The sequence below is a fragment of the Heloderma suspectum genome, chromosome 5 (genome assembly GCF_057233095.1).
Source record: "Heloderma suspectum isolate Gila_16-S chromosome 5, 16-S_ref, whole genome shotgun sequence".
NCBI lineage: Eukaryota > Metazoa > Chordata > Lepidosauria > Squamata > Helodermatidae > Heloderma > Heloderma suspectum.
In genome coordinates this window covers 96,382,831-96,404,131 of record NC_139462.1, presented here as the reverse complement: position 1 = coordinate 96,404,131, position 21,301 = coordinate 96,382,831, and the positions used below count along the sequence as shown (strand labels likewise).

At 43.2% G+C, this 21,301-nt stretch overlaps 1 protein-coding gene across 4 annotated transcripts in view; it reads right to left on the bottom strand.

Annotated features, from left to right (window-relative positions):
• LNX1 (ligand of numb-protein X 1) overlaps positions 1–21,301 on the bottom strand; it is a 135,092-nt gene that overhangs the window by 18,234 nt on the left and 95,557 nt on the right. For all 4 annotated transcript variants that reach the window (XM_084856753.1, XM_084856754.1, XM_084856755.1 and 1 more), the window contains 4 exons: positions 16,858–17,060; positions 12,739–13,110; positions 8,719–8,856; positions 1,034–1,214 (listed from right to left, as the gene is read on the bottom strand). In XM_084856753.1, coding sequence (XP_084712879.1) covers positions 1,034–1,214; positions 8,719–8,856; positions 12,739–13,110; positions 16,858–17,060 — 894 coding nt within the window. The remainder of the gene's footprint in view (positions 1–1,033; positions 1,215–8,718; positions 8,857–12,738; positions 13,111–16,857; positions 17,061–21,301) is intronic.

The window sequence follows — 21,301 nt, the reverse complement described above, 5'->3', positions numbered from 1 at the left end:
TTTCGGAACCCACTGTAATGATGTTTCCCAAGTGATCTACCCAGATTTAATATTACCAATGCAATATGGAGAGTGGCAACTGTAAAAAGGTAAAAGGTAAAGGTGTCCCCAACCAGTCGTGTCCGACTCTAGGGTGCGGTGCTCATCCCCGTTTCTAAGCCGAAGAGCCAGCGCTGTCCGAAGACACTTCCGTGGTCATGTGGCCGGCATGACTGAACACCGAGGTGCACGGAGCGCTGTTACCTTTCCCGCCGAGGCGGTACCTATTTATCTACTTGCAATTTCTTGCTTTCGAGCTGCTAGGTTGGCAGGAGCTGGGACTGAAGATGGGAGCTCACTCTGTCACGCAGCACTCGGGTCTCGAACTGCTGACCTGCCGACCTTCCAGTCTGCAGTTCAGCATCTTAACCACTAAGCCACCGCTATCCTCCATTTTTGGTCCTCGGAAGATCCAGGTTCAAATTCCCACTCAGCCAAGAAGCTCACTGGGTGACATTCAACCAATCACCATTTCTCAGTCTAATCCACCTCAGGACGTGAGGGTGATTAGAACCATGTGCAGCTCCTTGAAGGAAATGATGGGATGTAACTGAAATAAATAAAAGTCCCCATCCTCTTAAGGAAATCAATCACTTCGTATACATTTAAATATTTCAAACTAAGAGATTACAGTCATGCTGCTGACCAGATTTCGGAACCCACTGTAATGATGTTTCCCAAGTGATCTACCCAGATTTAATATTACCAACGCATGGAGAGTGGCAACTGTACCACAAGGTAAATTACAACTGGGCTTAAATAAATATATGAGCGAGTTCGAGGGCTGTTACATTTCACAAAGACTGTAACATTGTTTGAGTTTCTCTAAACCAGGGGTGGCCTACAACTCTCATCATCTCTCACCATTGGCTATGCTGGCTAGGCCTGATGGGAGTTGTAGGACAAAACATCTGGAGGGCCACAAGTTGCCCTGCCCTGCTCTAAGCCAAGCTTTTGATTCAAAATATGCTCCAAATTTCATTAGTGTCATCACCTGTTTTGATTCTGCCATCTCTGCTGATGACTCCACCCGGTTCAACACTTATTACATAGATAGGCAAATCCCATTCTCTGTGGGAAGAGGCGCCACCTGCCACAGTCATTCCCAGGGACTCTGCATTATCCTTTCGGACAGCCACCACCTTTTCATGACAGGTGGTTGCATGGAGGGCAATCTGTGGAGGACAAAGAGCAAATATGAGTTCAGATCCTTTTGACAGTTTAATAATGGTAAGTTACTTGTAATTCATAGACTGGTTACCTTCATTTGATGGCCTATTATCTTATCTTTGTTCACTGCCACTGCCTCTGGCATGAAGGTGGGGAAAAGTAGACAATGTTCCAGCCAAACGTATTACAGAAACAGGAGGCATCAAACAAACCTATGGAACTATACTTTCTATACTAGAGCACCAGTGCACACACAGGTCCACAGAATGTGTTGCTTAGGCTTCCTGATTGAGCAGGGGGTTGGACTCTATGGTCTTGTAGGCCCCTTCCCACCCTATGATTCTATGATTCTAACCCAAAGTGGTTTAAAAACAAAAAACATAATGACCTGCAATAAAGTGATGGCTAGCCCATAACACTGAGAAATGAATCTAAATCATTTGCTGAAAAGTTTGCTGGTTTGCACAGTAAGTTGGGAATTAATTTTCTTCACACAGTTAAGAGCACATGAAGAACATCCCCCCTGAGCCAGTAGGTCATGGATACACATTGAACAATCTCCTACAGTCATGGCAATATCTTTTTGAGGGCAAAAAATGGTTGCATGATACTTTATTCATGCAGTCATTGGAAGGTACATATTCTAGGATGAACATGTGGATAACATCTAGTGGCAAGTGTGCTAAGTCACTGCAAGACATTGGCTATTTCAAGCACCTGTTCATATGAGCTCCTGTGAGTCTGGCTTTCAATGTACAGGTTGCCTCCACTAGAAATTAGCAGAAATGCAAGGTCCCACTCCAGAAAATGTATATAGAAGACCTACTTTTGTCAATCTATAGTACCCCAAAGTTCAAAAACACATCCCAAGATCCTTTGCAGATTCAAGATGACTGGCGACCAGGGACAAATTTAGCAGGAACTTGGAGCTCCAGAAATTTCACTGTTGTAGTGGCATGACCTGCTGCATCAGTAAAAACTCTGGAATTGTGTTGATCCTGCTGGATTCTGGTATGTCCCCAGATCCGGTTAACTGTAGTTCCATCCCAGGCAGAACTGTAAATTCATGACCACATTTCTCCTGGAATGTAATTCAGTGGCATCTCAAAGCTTCAGTTGTGTAAAAGGATGAATGCAGACTGACATGCCTGCCATTTGAGAATGGGGAAGCTTGTTTGTGGAAGAGTTCCGTGTCTACCTCACAGGGAACTTGACTGGATTGCATGTTCAGTAAATCTCTCTTTTTATAAATGAGAGAGAGAGAAAGCGCTTCTTCTTCACATTAACATAATTCAATTCAATGAAAAAAAATCTCATTTCCACTTTTGTGATCAGAGGTTCTTCTCACTGGCAAGTATTAATTTTTGAGAGGAAATGCCTTTTTCATAAGTCACGGCAGCTTTTCACTTTGTAACCAAGTATGAAAAGTATATGCTTCCTCTGTCTCACACATCAGTAATGTTGCAGATCATATAGGCTGTGTTAGTATGTCCTTTTATGAAAAAAGTAGTCCTCATCAAGATTTAAAGGTGACGTTCAGAAATGAATTGTCTGTCACTAGGTTTCATTATAAGGATAAGGAAATAATTGATTGTTTTCTAAGTCATAACCAAACTTCTGTCATAATCATAAGTTTCTCTTTTTAAAAAAAATCCCTCAGAATGACTTCTTATTTAGATTATTATCAAAAGACGGCAACTTGTGCAGACTCAACTAAGGGAGGAGATGATGGGGTGGGCAGGGATGAAAGGCAAGGCAAGCTTTTCTTTTAATAAACAGTATGCTGTGCTTACTTGGCTTTATGGCTGATAACCAAGTCAACCAGTTAAAAGGCAATGTCTAGCAATGACAGCATTTCAGTGTGTTCTTTCTAAACAAGCACTTTCCCTCCATGATTTTGACATTACCTTGGGGGTTCCTCTGACCAGGAAAACATAACAGCTTGCCTCCTTTTTAATATTTACTGTAAAATAAATATTTATAGCAGATTATCTCTAACTTCCATGTCCTGATGGAAGAGCAATGAGCAATGGCCACTGCTGTGTGTACAACTTTAAGTACCTGAAGACTGAAGCTGTTCCTTCAGCTACAGGGTTTTATGTCCCTCAATGTTGAGGGTAAAAGGACTAGTCTTTGAAGGCTGGGGAAGATAATGTATTTATACATAACCCAAAAGGAGCCATTCCACTGATCTCAAAGAGCATAATTCAACATACGCTCTACCAGTTACAGGGGGAGGGTCAGACCCCACCTTGGGTCATCCAGTTTTGTCAGATCCAATTCTGAGGGAGCCTCCTTTTCAGATCAAGGCCTGTCACTCACCTAAAAGGGCAAAGGAGGGAAGCTGACTCACTTCAGATACTTGTAACTAAAACAGATAGGCGTACCTGTGGGGAGTATTCTCCCCACCCATAAGGAAGGCTGAGCGAAGGGAGATAGATGCTTTTGAACTGCGGTGCTGGAGGAAAATTCTGAGAGTGCCTTGGACTGCAAGAAGATCCAACCAGTCCATCCTCCAGGAAATAAAGCCAGACTGCTCACGTGAGGGAAGGATATTAAAGGCAAAACTGAAGTACTTTGGCCACATCATGAGAAGACAGGATACCCTGGAGAAGATGCTGATGCTAGGGAGAGTGGAAGGCCAAAGGAAGAGGGGCCGACCAAGGGCAAGATGGGTGGATGATATTCTGGAGGTGACGGACTCGACCTTGGGGGAGCTGGGGGTGGCAACGGCCGACAGGACGCTCTGGCGTGGGCTGGTCCATGAAGCCACGAAGAGTCGGAAGCGACTGACCGAATACACAACAACATTCTCCCCACAGTTAGACCAGGGATCCCAGAGGTGCTCCACATCCTCAAGAATGGGCGACTGTAAATCCAGAGGAGGTTAGTAATTCTTAAGTCCCAGTAAAACCAATGGGTTGGATCCAGATGTAGGCATGTGCAACTGAGCTGGTGGAACTGGGCTTTCCTGTCCCCTCGTCCCTATCGCAGCAACTCACCCCCCCCCCGCCCCAATGCTACACAGAGGGTCAGGAGACCCTGCTGAATGTAGTAGTCTCTTAGAGTGGGGGGTGGGGAGAGGTAATCCCTGAAAATCTGACTGACGCACCTTTCAGGGATCCCCCATTTCCCTCTACACCACAGCTTGCCCCATTCATCAGAGTGCCCCAAGCCTCTGTGCAGCATTTCGGGGGGACTGGAGGGCTTGCTGTGGGGAGGTGGCGGCAGAGAAATCCAACTCCATCAGCCCAGCCCAGCCCAGCCCTAAATCTGGAACCAACACATAACCAACTTATGTGTCACATAAGTATGACACATAAGTGAGTAACTTTCTTTGGATTGGGGCCAGAATCTTGAGTTTTTAATTTTCTTTTTCTTTTAGTTGTAAACTAGAATCATAATCCAGCCTAATCAATGTTCAGGAAGTGAGAGCAGATGCCACCCATACAGATTAAGAAATGGGGATCCCATGTTCATCTCCCTTTTTCAATTTCAATGGACGCTTGTACCCCATCTAATTTAGATAGTAATCTCCTCAGGGCAGAGACCTGACTTTTTTTTTTTTTTAACATATGCTATTCTGTAAAGTGCCATGTATGGTGTAGTAGGAGTAGGAGTTATTTCTAACAAAAAGAAAGATAAATGGTTCTTAAAAGTACTCGTATGAGGAAGGGTAAAGACTACTGCATATTTTTAGTCTTTTGAAAAGGCTATTGGTGTGTGTGTGTGTGTGTGAACAATCTTCCCGTTTTGAAAAGAATGCCACAAAGAAAATATGGAATGCCACTGGTACCGTACTGCAGTAGATCAGGGTTTGAGGAACGTGTGGTGCTCCAGATGTTGTTGGACTGCAACTCCCATCATCCTTCACCACTGGCTATGCTACCTAGGGCTGATGAAGGTTGTAGTCCACCAACATCTGGAGAGCCACACGTTTTGCATCGCTGCTGTAGAAAAAACAAGAAGTGACAACTAGTTTAAATTCTAGATGGGAGAGTTACATTTGATATTAGGAAACGGTTTTAAGAAAACACTGATGGAAGTGGTTTCAGAAGCAGAAATGCAGCTTCATTGCTTGATGATTCCTGGTGTGCCTTTTCCTGATATATGAGCACAAAGGACTTAACATCCTCTTGTCTCACACATAATCTAGAAATGTATGATCACCTTTCAGTATGCAAAATACACTCCAAATTCTTGTCAGTGATGTCTGAGGTTGCATTTGTTAGAGTGGCTCACAACTTCCCCGACACTTGGTGCTGGACAACTCAGTGTTTACAATTGGCTCTGGCTTCAGCGCCTGCTTCTTTCCACATGGAGGCAGGATGTTACAGGTTTCCTTCGCCAAAAGGAATGGCTGAACCATTTTATAATAACAAATCATGTTGAAGGCTGGGGCTTATTCTTGGCACTGGATATTAGAAACTTGAAAGCAATATTGACCCCACATTTACATCTGCATCCTAGAAATGTCTACGGAGAGAGTTGGCTCTTGAAGAAAAAGACAAAAAGACTGAGGGGGATGGGAAAGTTTAAATAAATTATCCTAGAGAGAGTAGAATTATTACAAGGGTCTGTGGGATACATAATAATTTGGAGGCGGTGAAACTTCTATAGGCAATCAGTTTCTTTTGTTTCTACCACAACAACACAAAATTAATAGGATTTAAGCATGAATGCATGTCGTATTTTGAGTTGTAAGATTAAAGCCTACCCCATACCCAATACAATCAAAAAAGACTTATCGCTTGGGTGAGGATAGGATAGCAATTTAGCAACTTTGACAGTCTAGGAACTTCAAGCTGGTATGCATCAGAACAGAGATGCCTCGTATGACGGTGTGACAAAAATCATTCTTCACATGGGTAGAGACTCCCTTGAGCAATTCCAGCTGCAAGCAGATAGGGTACCTTCTCCTCTACATCAGAGGAGATCCAAATGAGGACGCCAAGGCTTCCTTAGATCAAATGAAAATAAATGGTGTGAGAAATAAACCACTTAATTTACCTCAGCATCACCTAATCTGGCTAGGCCAGACCTCTCAGGCAATGTAGTAGGAACATGAAAATGATGCACTCTGAGAAATGTACATCACTGCAGACATGAGACCATCTCCCCTGCAGATTACCAAAGTCAGATTTTAAACTACCTATGCTTATGGGTCCACTTCAGAAGAACAGTGGTTTGAGCACTCACACTACATGCCCAGACAAACAAGATAAACTGGCTAGAAAATCTAATGACTGTATTTAGATGTATAAAAGATTTGACTCCTCTTTTGCTATGGAAAGATGAAAGATGAAAAAAGCCCATGGTAATATGCGCAGCACTACATGGCACATAGCTACATCAGACACACAGAAAAAGGGGATGTACTCAAGAGGGACCAGGACTCAGGCATTACCTACGTACAGCATGAGGCTTTCCTTTCAAGAACACTCAAAAAGAAGGCAAAGGAGAGATCAGCTAATGTTGCTCAGAACAGCATTCACTTTCTTCTTAAATTGTGACCTCTATTTAAGGGGTCAAAAGGGGACAAGCACAGGCTATCAGCTTGCCATTGTGTGGTCACTGAGCTGACATTGCTGGCACATGGGACAAACAACAGAACAAAACCTACTAAAAGTCTATTTTATTTTAATGATCCCAGGATGCAAGGAACACTGACTTCATCTGAAGTGGCAATGTCAAATACCAGCTGGCATTCCATTTATGTATTGGCTCAATAAGATTCTCAGAGAAGATTACATGAGATTAAAATACAAAAATCGAACAATAAAGCAACACAATAAAACAGCAAAGTAGATAACGTTCCAGCATAAAATCTCCTCTAAACCAATGCCTAAAAGGCCTGGACAAATTAAAAAAAGAACAACTTGAATTGAAAAGAAAGCAAAGAGGATGCCAGGCAAGCCTGTAAGTTCCAAAGATGGTGTGCCACAACTGAGAAGACCCTATTTTTCTAACACCGTCTGCCACTTTACCACCGATGGCAGTGGGACCCAAAAAGGGGCTTCTGAGGATTATCTTAATATACAGACAGGGTCACGTCCTAACGGTATCTGGTTCCACGTGATTTAGGGCTTTAAACGTTATAACCAGCTTTGAACTGTATAAAAAAAATGGACTGGGAGCCAATGCAATTGTTTCAAAAGCTGTTTTTTGTTCCCACATGCAAGTGCCCAGTTACTAAGATCTACTTCAGAGGCCTTTCTTCAGGTCCCCCTGTTTCAGAAGTGAGGCGGGCACAGTGACCTATGACAGCACCTTCTCAGTTGTACTGTGGAATTTTCTCCCCAACAAGGGTTGTCTGATGCCAAGTCTGATACCTTTTCAAGTGAAGATGCCTTTTTGTTTGCTTAGGCCTTTCATACGTTGAATTTTTAATGTAATATTTTAATCTGGTTTATTTTTCTTTTTGCTGCCTTTTAAATGCTTTATGTTGCCCTTTATATAATTATTGTTGGTTTTATGTTTTTACTCCATGAGCTGCTCAGGATGTGGGGAGTAGGGGTTAACCAAAGGGCAGGACAGAGAGGCTTTTTTTTTAAACTGAGATGCTGGGCTAGAATCTGTTCGGCCTGTCGAGTAGGCGTAATTCCATCCCTCGCTTGTGTCGCTGTGGCATGGCTTGGATGAAGAGAGATAAGACGTGGGGATGTAGCAGGGAAGGCCTCTTCTTCTGGAGAAACCAAACAAGCCTGGCTTTATCTCCCTCATTTTGGTGGGACCCCTTACCCCTGTTGTCAAGATACCAAGTGGAGCTTAGCATTGTGAGCTCTGCTGTCTTATGAGGCCTGGCTCTGTTGTCTTGCAACCATGATTTACAGTCAGAGAAAGAGCGTATAAAACACTGTCAAAGAATTATAGCCTCTCATGCTTTCTGTCAATGCATTTAGTAAAACAGGTCAATGGTCTCTTTTGGCTACTGCAAAAGATGCAAGAAACTGGCAGTGCATTGAATCTCCACTTTCACATCCCTCTCTTGATAATAGTTAACTCCAAATTGATTGACAGGATGATAGTCCTATTAATCTTCTACCAGATGGCAGGCAATCTCTGAAGCCAGTTTCAGCAACAGCCTGGCCTTCATGATTTGCACCAGATGGAGAAAGTGGATGGATAAGCTTCTTTCTTTCTTATTTATTTATATATTTCTTAAAGTTATTATGGTTTTCTGGAAAGCGTGGTTGTGAGTAGAATACTGGGGGTATGTGAATATCAAAACTTTTGCACCGTGATTTTCTTTCCACTTCCTTTCTCTCAGGCTCTGCGCGCTCTCCGCCATCCCTTCACAAGGCAGTAGCACTTCCCAGGGTATATAAACAAAGAGGACCACAGTTTCTGTGTTTATACTGCAAAGCAACAATGTGCTCCTTTTGAGGAGACTGTCCAGAGATGATACTTCGAGGCATGGCACATTAGTCAATGTACCAGACCCATCCCCCGACCGCTTTTTCACAGAGGGGGAAACCATCATGAGGGGGAAAGAGCACCAGGCCTCACCTTGTTAGGATTGTTCCTCAGAGCGGGGAAGGGCTGATGATGGCTACCGTTGTAATCCCATCCAGCCTCTTGCAAGATATCAGGAGTCTGTTGCCTGGTTTGCCGAGATACAGTGAAGTGAACTCGTTTCTCACTAGCCTGCATGTGGAGATGCAGATAAAAGCCCTGCTTGTTAATCAGTCGCAAAACCAAATCTCTCAGGATTAGGAGCATGCAAATTTATTTAAATAATGTGGGCATAATCCTATGCATGTTTAGACAGAATAACGTCTAGCTGCATATGCAATAAAGCATAACTGGCTGGGGAATGTTGGGAGTTATAGGACTTTTTTCTGTCTAAACATGCATAGGATTCCACCCTTAATTAATGTGATTTATAACTCATCACAGCCTAGGTGCTCAGAGCTTTTAGATTTTTCACTGAAGACAGATCTATTTATTGCTGTCCCCAAAATGTTTCATAAGATAAGTAAACATTGGCCTATTTGATTTTTAAAATCCTTTCGGGTGATACTATTCATGCATTCTTGACTAACAATTTTGGTATACTTATTTCTCCATTTTTGACTAACTTTTCCAACTACTTTTATTTACTTGTTTCTCTATTTTTGACTAATTTTTCCACCCAAACAAACAAATCCCACCCTTATGCTACTCCTGCATTTATGGTGGCCAGATGCAAAAGAGGACTCAGCTCCAGAACCTTTAATGGTTGTGTAGAGGAGTTCCCTCTCTTCCACAACAATTCACAACGCAGGAGTCCTGTCCTCTTTTGCACTTGGCCATCCTAACGCTATTGAAGGATGCAACAGCAAACTGTCCAAGACAACACGGAACGTGAAAGTGAAATGTAACATTTCTAGGAGTTTCTCTCTATGAAACATTGATCTGTGGGTAAAATAATTACAGTTGCCTGCACATAAAAGAGCTCAAATGGTATGTGTGGACTGTGACCAACACAATTTGAATGGTGTGATTTTTTAAGGAGATTGTTTTGCCTAGGATAAGAGGGGTAACTGTCTCATATATATTTTAGACATCTGCTACGGACACTGGCGGCAGTCAAAGTTAAGCACTTTTAAGGCTGCACGTCTATGTACAGGTACCTGGAAATAGGGCCCACTGAACACAATTTACTTCTGAGTAGACATGCATAGAATTGCATAGAAAGTTCCAATGGTTTCCCATTGTCCATCTCTTCATAATTTCATATGCCTTTGGTTTTGAGGTTTTGTTTGTTTGTTTCCAGTTTACGGAAACCGAGGAGTGTGTTTGTGTCACATAATATATAAATTATGCATACATATATGTTTATAGATGTATAAATTATGTATTTCCTATACATGTACAGTCACTATGCTATTTTCTCTAAAAGAAGCCTGAGTATTCTGTTCTGGGTTCTTTTATGGCATGCCATCATATAGGAATATCAGCATCTGTACTTTAAATCCATAAAGTCACAGTATTATCTTGTAACTAGAAACAGATAAATGTCTGAAAAGGTCTTGGTTAAAGCTATAGGTTTGATATGAAACTAAACCAGCTGTGGTGTGAAGACTAACTAATATATAGATAGTCTATATGAAATGAATTCCAAGGTCAGTTGAAGAACTCCCCATGATTTATCTCCAAACTGGTTATTTACAAGAACGTTGTAAATGTGATCGATTACTTGTGTGTGTGTGTTGGGGGGCGGGGTGCAGGGGGAGATCCCGGAAGTTCATGTAAAGTATCCCTCTGACATTTTATGGTTCTCTCTAGATTATGGATCTGGGTCATTTGACAGACATGAATACAAGTCATCTAGAGCCAAGTCCAGTTCTCTAATGATTGGACAACACCAGCTCTATCATTTCATTTGCTAATTATCCCAGAGAACCATTTTGGATTCAGAAGGAAAGCAGGAGAAGACATTCTGGTGGGGAGACAACAAGATGCCTAGTCTGCTGTGACATATGCATGCATCATCTAAAAACAAAAGGAAGAATACTTCTTTCCTTCACAGCTGTTTTATTCACACGCAAAATAATATATGCAGACATAATTAGCTGAATGATTAATTGACCAAATCTCATATGACTAAGTGTCTAAAGTTTCAATTGGGTAACAGCACTATTTAAAAACAAACAAAAAACAGCATGTGACCCAGCATGTTATTTTTCCTCTGAAATGACTAGAAAAAAGGCAAATTAGATATATTATAATGACAACAAGATTAGACTGGCAGAGAATTCTAGTGTAATGCAAGGCTAGTTTGATTAGTGAGATTCACATCTTGGAAATGTGATTCTATCTCTTTGATGAGCATGTTGTTTAAATACCCTGAGATAACATGTACATTTCAAATACTTGTCTAAATAATACCCATTCTTGGGGTAGTATCCAATTGTGCCTCAGTGCTTGCACTAATGACACTGGACTAGCATAAACCAATACTTGCACAACATAACTAGTGCTTGCTAGAGCAATGGGAAATTGCCCAAATTTGCCACCACCGCTGTTTTTTCCCATTGCCCCAGCAAGCACTAGTTACGTCGCACAAGTATTGGTTTACACTAGTGCAACAACATCACTGATGGTGGGATACAATTGGATACTATCCTTGGAAACAGCAAGAGCTTCACTGGCTTTGTTAAGCATTTGTGAGAATGGTCTCAAGTTCCCTGTGCGTGAATGTGTGTGCGCACACATGTGCAAACATTTCTGCAAGTATACATATGGGTACTTTCTGGCTATGAAGCATTCTTGAGCTCTTCACTAACTATAACAAACTGTTATTCAGAATACTGCCCTTTAGGAGGGGATTCCCTTTGCTGCACTCCTTTCTTTAGAGAATAAATATCCCTTGTTTTGTTGGTAACCTGCACAGAGAGTGATCGTCAGGGACAGTGCGGACAAAATGGTTACCATATGGAGGCTACTTTAATGTGTTCTTTCTTTGGCAGTTATCCTTATAAAGCTATGGCAAGGTCTCCATAAGCAAGAGCAGGCTCACTGTGGGTACTGGGACATTTTCACCATGTCACTGCACACCAAAGGACATTGTCTGCCTGCTTCTATCACTTTTACTGAAGAACAAATTGCAAACCTTAAGGCTTAGGGCTTAATTACCATGATCAAGGTCAAGGCTCAATGGGATTTTTATGTCATGAGAACAATTGTTAAGAAGCAGGGGCCTTAATCTTTGCAACCACTTACTCTACAAGAATAGTAGAGGCAGAAAGTCAATGAAGAACCATTTACACTTATGTCTCAGATTAATCTCATAGATTTCAATGGGAATTATATATGTGTAGGTTGTGTTTATGTCTATAGTCACCCACGTACACAATGGAGGATTGTGTGCTTTTCAAGAGTACACACCGATACATAAAATTCTGTGATGCAAACTGAACTAGAATGTGCAATGCCTTGGGAATATGGCACTAAATAAGATTAGCAATCTATTCTGACTAATGAAATATTATGATAATACTCTGCAGACATTCTGGGGAATGGTCACTTTGATGCCATTCAGTAAATCATCTCCACTTTTTCATGAGTAGTAGCAAAGGGATTGCATTTAGAGAACAGAGCTAACTTGGTAACAGCAGAAGTGGAGCAGATTTCCTCTCACTGAGCATACACAGTGACCTGGTTCACATGTAGGCAGCAACCCATGGTTAACAGACTGTGGGCTGTTAGAAATGCAGTGGGAGTAAGTGTGTGTGCTGGTTCCTGCACACCTGCCCAATTCTGCTGCAATAAATAAGTTAAACCGTGGGTTCAAACCCTGGGTTGTTTGTCCCCCAACAACCCAGAATTCTGGGTTTAGATGTCACATAAACAACTCAGGGAGGGGGCCTCCCAAGGTTGTTTCATCACAGTGGAAGCAGGTGGGCACATAGGAACCAGCACCTGCTGCTGCATTTCCAACAACCAATGTGAACTGGGTCATTGCTTTGCAGTTCTTCTCTCAAAGTGTCTCATCATCATTGATCAGATATGCTCAGAAAGTGCGTGGAAGTTGTTGCAACACACCTGTATCAGCTGGGCTGCGCTTTCTGGACTTCCGTATCGTAGATCATGCCCATTGATTGCTAACACCCTGTCATTCTCTTGAAGCTGCCCATCGCGGGCAGCAACGCCTCCTTCCAGCAGGTTGAAAACAAACACCCCAGTTTCATCAGCCTTGCGGACCAGCTTGATGCCCAGCTGCTCATCTGGGCTGCTTTTGTTCAGAACGACATGGAAACTGTCATCCCTGTTGCAGGAGACACCAAGAGGAAGTCCACTGTTTCGGCACCGGTACCTCTGCTCTCTGAGCACCGTGAGCCGGAGGGCTTGGCAAGGTTGCCTCAGAACAGACAAGGCGTAGCTGTGCAGCACGTTCCTGATGTCTATGCCATTTACCTGGAAGACAGAATCATAAATCAGTAAGGTAAAAGGCCATCTAATTGGAACTGGCACTGCAGACAGACGACCTATTTACACAGATGTCTTCCTATTATAGTGACATCCAGCATTTGCCTCCATCAAAGGAAGCCAAGTTTTCATTATGTAATATCCTTTCCCCCAAGGACAGCACACACTGTACTGCTTTCTTCCTCTCTTGCTGATTATCTCCAGACTACTAATAGCTACTTTTCATTTTTATTACTGCTCCTTCTCAGTCTCCAATATCCTCTTGCCTGTCTTAGTTTGAGTCCACCAGCTTCTTCTTTCCAGTGCCACTCTGTGCAAACCTTCCCTTCTCTCCCACTGTTTCTCTAGTATGTCTTATCTGTTGGCTGAAAGTTACTTTATTTACAATAAAACACACAGTCCTCATTTTCCAAACCTTCTATAAATAAAAAGGGAGCAATGAGTATTGACCATGGTCCACATCTTCGCTTGGTACTTAGACAATAAAACTAGTGGAACTGAAAGGGGGATATTCACTTGCAGGAGATCCAAGCTTTAAATACACAGGAAATCACATATATTTGAAATGGTTCCCAAGCAAACATTTACATTAATATTTTGTTTGGGTCCTCTTTGTATGCTTTACTGGGATATTTGACCCTATCGCCACGATGCTTCCAGCATTTTAATTTGCTGTAAGAAAAATAAATCAAGCAATGGTTTAGAGATGCAATTTGATGGCACAGTGGTTGACCCACTGTGGAAGATTCACTCTTTCCCTAGCAACTAAGCTCAGCCTTCTCTTGGAATTAGAACTGTGTAATCATCAGTAAGTTTCAGCTGGAAATGGGGCTGGATTCACCATACTGCAGAGCAGGGAACGAACCTAAGTGAGGCCCCTTAGCTATGATGAAATGTGATGGGAGTTTCCTGTGTCAGATAGTGTCCTTGTTCTTCTATTTACACAGAACTATAGCCCTCCCATTAGCTTAGACGACAGCGAGTGCGCTCTGTTAATACAAGCAGTAACAGTTGTCCCATCTGGAGAAAGAGAATTCATAGCAGCACTGGAGTTGTTTCCCCACCGCTTCAGCTAGGGTGTCCTTCTCCAATGTGGCACCCTTCAAATATGTTGGACTACAACTAGCATCATCCCCAACCAGCATGGCCACTGCAGAAGGCTGAGCTAGACTGACCAGATGTGAAGGAGGACAGGGTTCATATTAATATAGCAGTGGCCAGCCTTTTTGGCAAATGTATCACAGATCAAGCCCTCAGGATGTGAGAATGCCACTGTAGTGTGCACTGCAGTACATATGCAACCCTCTGTGCTTTGGGTGGTCTACTGTCAGGAGCACACTAGCTGCCTCTTGCAGTCCCCACCAATAGCCAACTCAGGACACAGACGACGAGGAATTATTTCCGAGACTTTATTCCTCTATTCCTTTATGACTCTTTCAGTATACTAGTCGCTAGCACCAAAGCAAGGAACAGCACTGGGGAAAGATAGCAGAGTAGCCTAAGCTCCAGGTAAGGCAGTTGGTCCCCGTTTGAAGGAGAATCACAGGAAGACCCTGAACTTATGGGCTAGGTAGAGATCCTCCCTCTTTCCCTTGGGTCCTCAGGACACGACCGTTGTTTGCGCACCAAACGAGCGCTATGCCTCCTTTCCGCACCTTCCATCTGGCGTCGCTCCCTGCGTCTGCGCCGAGCGTCCAGCAAGCCCCCCTCCACCGCTCTGTCACTGCCAGGGTCACTATCTATCCCAGGAATGCTGGCAGGAGAATTCTCTGCCAGCTGCTGTGCTTGTGAGAGATGAGCGAGCTCCTCTCCCACGGATTACTGTTCCTCCTCAGAATCAGAACTCTATTGGCTAAGCTTCCCCCCTGACATCTACTGATCTGTAGTCTACTGAGCCAGGGAAAAGACAGCAACACAGTGCTAGAGACCTGGGCGGGTGGGAGGTGGGGCAGGGGGGAATCTTCACAACAATGAAATGAGAAGCATGTTGGGGTATAACCCAGATTTTAATGGAATCGGCTTTGGTCCATCAGGGTCACACAAAGCAAGATAAGCCAAGTGTACCATACCTTTAAAATCTGGTTTTCAGGGTCACACAGCGCTTGAAAGGAACATACTTCCGGGTGGGGTGGGGGGAGTAGAACTGAACATCATCAAACTGGCAGGGGGTGCTCAACCAATGAGAGAGGCTTGTTTGCCGCCCCTGTCCAGGCTCCCCCTACTACTATATTATTATGAATGGAGAGCAATTAATTTCCCCCGTGTATGTGGATTTCCCTGAAGAAGCCAAAATCCCTGGTTCTGAGTGCAGCATCTGAAGCTCCCCCCCCCCCGAGAGCAGCCCAGTCCCCCAATTTCACCCCATTCCAGCACTCTGCCACAGAGTTATTGCTTCCAACCCCACCCACCCCCAGCCGTTCTCCTCCCTGCTTGTAATGTGAAGCTCCCATAAACCCGAAAGATTGTTATTGCAACTTTACATAACAGAGAAATGATTTTACATTAGAGAAACTACCAAACATCAAAGAAGCACAACAATGAAATACCAATTTAAGAAAGCATCAGGGAAGCAAAAGAGCACTTTAGGGCAAATTACTAACATTAGCCTTTAACCCTTTTGCTGCAGGGGAGCGAGATTTATTTCTTACTTCTGAGTAAACATGCACAGATGGGGGGGATAAGTTAAAGATCAAAAGCAGGCTACCTAAGGTGAATGAGTGTCCCCGCTACTGCGGTAATGTGAGGAGTCGCTGCTGCATTCCTGGGGATTTTCTCAATGGGAAAAACTACTTCCATTGGGGAAACAAGAGGGAATGGGGCATCCCAACCCCTTGACTACGTCACTGCCAGGTCACAGAGGCACGCCCAGGATTTAATTTGGGGGGACATGGCACACTGTAGTAAAACCACCAGGGAGCTGCGTTCAGTAAAAAAGTCGGAGTAAAAGGAGTTTCAGAAAATGCGGATTTTCAAGAGGGAAGCAGCTCGTTGGCAGCAGATTGGTGACAACGTCCTCTGTCACGAAGGAACTCAGACTGATCTAACTTTGCACTGAATCGCTCATGAAGACAGCCCCCTGGATAGGAGAGGGGCCTGATTCTACACCATAACAAGTCCTATGGCCTACACAGCTCATGTACACACATACCCCCAACCCCCATTTCCTGTGCCACAGGTGGGACCTGTGTGCAGCAGGTCAGCCACCCAGGTTTTAATTACTGTGGAGAAATATGGGGAACTGGATTGCTGTTGTTCAGTCGTTCAGTCGTGTCCGACTCTTCGTGACCCCATGGACCATAGCACGCCAGGCCTTCCTGTCCTGCGCTCTCTCCCGGAGCGTGCTCAAGTCCATATTGCATCAGTGATGCTATCTAGCCATCTCATCCTCTGCTGTCCCCTTCTCCTTTTGCCTTCAGTCTTTCCCAGTCTATCAAATCCATGCCAATGGGAAGAAAAGCATTTTAAATCCAAATATTCTGCTTAACTAGATAATGCATTGCTGTGGAAAAGACCCTCCTAACTTTGACCTCAAAAGGAATCTACCCCAATGAGCTTGGAATAAAAGGAATACGCTGTTCTACCTTCCCCCTATTTTTCTTTCTGTCAACTTCTCCTCTTCAGTGTAGCCTCAAAATGTTGCTCACCATGACTTGAATCCAAATTAGAAACCTTTTTAAAAAGCTGGGCCTCTACTAACGTTTTTAAACATTTGCATCCACCTCTGTAACAGCATACCTTCAGTATCATGTCCCCTGGCAGTAGCCTTCCATCTCTGGCAATAATTCCGTCTTGATAGATGTGCTGTATGATGATGTGGACCAATGGCGTTTCGCTGCCTCCCACAATCCTGATGGCAAGGCTTTCGTTGGGATCACTACGGCTGAGCTTAATGCTGGTAATTTCACCATCTGGGATGAGGTGATATAACCTTGGAAAGACTGAAATGCATATTGAAAATACTTTTACTTGGAATGCAGATTTTTTAAAAAAATCTAACTGTAAAACATGCAAATTTCCCATAGCTGATCCTGCTAGTCTTGAACAGCTTTGCTATATGTTAAATGGGGTAAAAGATTACATCCCTATTAGTTCACAGTGTGGGAAGGCCATTTTTTAAAAGCCAAAATAATGCATGGTAATCTTCATCTTTTTAAAACCAGTTCTTTACTCCGACATCTCTTTTTACATAAAGCAAGTTCCTCTGTCAGACTAATTATTCCACAGTATACAGCATAACTATAACCTCCATCAGTGATTTAGACAGAGGATATTGATTTAAATGAAAACTGCAGCAGAATGCCTCAGAGAGCAGGGGTGGGCAGAAGGTAGAACTCCAGACGTTTTGGACTTCAACTCCCACCAAACCTGACCATTGCCCATGTTGGCAAGGGCTTCTGGGAGTTGAAGTCCAAAATATCTGGAGATCTACCTTCTGCCTACCCCTGACTTAGAGAACCTAAAATCACTAATGACCCACACCTCTAACTTCATTAATTGGAAACTTTTTTTTTATTCAGTGAGGGCCAAGCTAAACATGTTATTCACATCTTTATCCCTTGTGTACCTGATTTAAAAAAAATAAAATAAACAGCCAGCAGTGGGGAGGGGCAAGCCAGAGTGAGACTATGATGTGGGGGGCTTTAATGCTTTGCCCCTGCTATAGGTGCTGTATCTGTCAAGCAAACTGATTGTATCCCTAGTATCCCCTGGAACGTTGCAGAAAATACTGTGGTGCATTCTGAATATTTGTGGGAAGCTGGCCATGTCACAAATAGCACAACAACCCAGACCTATACACTGCTTCTAGCATGGTGGGCACCCCTTGAATTGTGCTACCAAGGCCCAAGCATATTTTTTGGTCCCATGCAAACTTTTAACATAGAGCCCCTCACACACACATAACACAATCTCATCCCTTATATACAGTCCCATGAGTCATGAAAGAAAGGTTTCTATTTTAAGTCTGAATTACATTTTCTGCATTTCTGAACTTAGACCATGGCTCACACTAAGGCTTTTCTGCTGTGTCCCAAAACACCCTTTCCCCATTTTGCCATTTTTGTTTAATGTAAGAGCCACTCTGAACAAAAGTCGTACAAATATGAAGATATCATCCTGTCAATTCTTTACAAAATTCTAATGGACCAGCAGAGCTGCAAATATTTTATAAACAGGCTAATTCACTTTAAACTTTTATCTTTTTGGTCTTTTGTTGCAAAACCAAGAATTATCTCCCCAAATGCAATTTCTCTTGGAAGTTCACACTTGGAAAGACAAAATACCTAGGTGGCTTAGCATCTTGACCACCAGCCTTTCCAGCGTGCAGCAGAGAATTCTGATGAGGACAAGACACAGGCTACTTTTGGAGGGTAGCAAAGTCAGTGCCTTATTCAGGGCCCTCCCAGCCAAAGGACACAGCCCTGCCATCATCCTCTGATTCAGAGGAGGAATCCTCTGCAGACCCTCCATCTCCCTAGCCTCACAGAAGTCTCAGGCTACAAAATCAGGTGAAGGCCTTTTAATGGTCAAGTCAGCTCCTCCAGGAGAGGTAGGGCTGACCACACTACAGGTCTTGTCAGCCTACCTAAGGTTTCAGTTGGCTTTAGCTCCCTGCTGAGGCAACATTCTCCTGTTGTCCTACTAGAAGAGAGTTCCAGCCAGCAGGACTCACTTGGAGCTATCCAAGGTCCTGTTTTCTTCTGCCTTGACCTTGTCTGTCATGCCTCAACCTATCTACTTTGAATGGACTATATCTGCTCACCCTGACCATGCATACTGTGACTCGACTCTGCTTGTTAAATGGGACTTTTCTTGCCTTTGTCTAACTGCCATCATATGCTACTGGTTTCCCCTGTGAGCCTCAAGTAACCACAGAATGGAACACTTAACAGTTCATGCCCCATAGTAGAATGCCTGTAGTTGCTGAGTGCAGAGCAAAGTGCTAGCTTGCTGAAACTTTCTTTTTTTCAGATTCTGCCAGTATCATTGAGTACTTCCAGATGGAGGTGTCTCACTGCTACCATATCAAAAGATGTTACACAGCTATTCCATCTTTTCCTTGTTAACATATTTTCTTTGGTAAGAAAGAGGATGGAAGAAGCAGTTGGAAAAGATGGAAAGGTTACAAATGGAAGATGAGAACATCATCTGGGCCCCCACCCACTGGTAAAATTCTGTGAATGAGGCAGGCTGATAGTACAATAAAAGCCTTCCCCTGAAGCACCCACTGGCAGTGTGCAAAAAATCTCTAGGTGTATGCACACATCACTGAAAATTAGTGTGTGAACTAAACATTTACTCACATCACATATTTTTGGACCTGTAGATCCTACCAGCACCACTGGCTCCCACTGTCCCTGGGATCAATGTCCCTGAATTATAAGGGACAGCTGTCCCTTCCACCTGCCTATGCACAAGAAATTCTGAGACAAATCTCTCGGTCTCTCAAATTACAAGATGATGTTTAATGCACAAGCACACTCTCTATTGTAGAAAATGGCCTGAGGCAGAAACTCACTGTTCAGAATGTTGTTTGTTCTGCTCTAATATTGCTTCTGATTGGCTCCAGCAAATCTCACAGGATCTGGACAATAGATATATAGATACAGGGAAAGCTGTTCCCATAAATATCCTCAAACATGATCTACAATATAGCCTCCATTTTTCTTTCTCGTGATAACGGGTTTGCAATCCAGGATGGTCCCCCCTTAATCTCCAAGCCCCAATAACATGTGACTTTGTTTGGGCCCTGTGTGCTTCTCCAGGTGTTTCCGGTATTTTTGTATGGTCAAGCCTGCCCTGGGAACAAGACTAGATTGCAAAATCAAAGAACATAGGAAAGAATGCAGTAACACCACATCTCATGAATGTTATTAGGTCACATTTCAAAAACAGTCTGTGAGCCCTGACACATTTCCTCTGTCTAAAAGTCCACATTTCATTACTCCTGGATGTTACCTGTATATTAGAAGGATTTCCCACAAAAAATCTACCAGTTTAGAGGTAAATCATGATCTTTAAATTCTGCACTGATATTTTTCTTAGGGCACAATCCTATTGACTGCACCCTTGGTGACTAGAAGCCCCCAAACTCAGAGGCACCCAATGCAGGGTGGGAGGAGTGGTGGAGGCAATCTTCATCTCCCTGTCCTCCCGCCCTGCAGATTTTGCTAGATAGGCTTTTCAGCCTGTCTAGTGAGGGCGCTTCAGAGGGGGAGGGAAAGAGGCTGGAGGATGCTGAGGATAAACTGTAACCTGGCCTCTCCAGTCTCCTCCCCTCCGCACCCACTGGAACACCCCCTTTCCTCCTCCTCCTCCTCCTCTGCCACTTTTCCAGCCTTGGAGGGCAGCCAGCATGGTTCTTGCCATGCTGCCTGTGGGGGGGCAGGGAACGAGGGTCAGATCTCTAACTCCCCCTTCCAAGGTCAAAGCACTGTCTCCAACCTCAGAAGGGGGGATCTGAACAATCCTATGGTCCCTGGGATGCTCACCCAGGGACCATAGGCTTGGTCTCTTACAGGATTACATTTATATGAATATAGATGCTATATGAAGCCAGAAGTAATTAAAGAAAGAATCCTATTTTTGAAGAAGGTTATTTCAAATGTTGTCACAAGAAATTTTGTTACTGCTTGAAGGCCAGAAGAGTTTTCAGTTACAAAAAGCTAGCCCTACCTTCATAATTCAGAATAAAACCTTGAATTTCACAGAATGCCGTCTGGGTTGAAACCCACTTTTTGAAAAGGAAAAATGATAAAAAACTCCATCAACTTCAGAACCTCCTGCTGACATAAATGGATCCCATCTGTCATTACATATGCAGAAAGTACCTACTGGGGGTAAAACCTACAATTCCTCAGGTCAACATTTCATTTTTTAAAAAATTACTTGATCATTTATACATACTAATTAGCTTACGGTTTGTATTATACATTTGCATCATGACACGATGGAAGTCTTTTGCTTCCCTGAAGCACTGGACCTACTTTTACTTTATATGTCATAGGACCCAAACATACCTTCTGTGTCTGTCTTTATGCTTCTCTCTCACTTTCTTCCCATTTTTCTCTCCCCATATTTTCCCCATTCTGTCCTTCTCTACCTCTTGCTTGCTTATTTTTTTTAATCTCTCCTTAAAAATTGAAACAAAAGGCAAAGACAGTGGTGGTGTGGCACACTT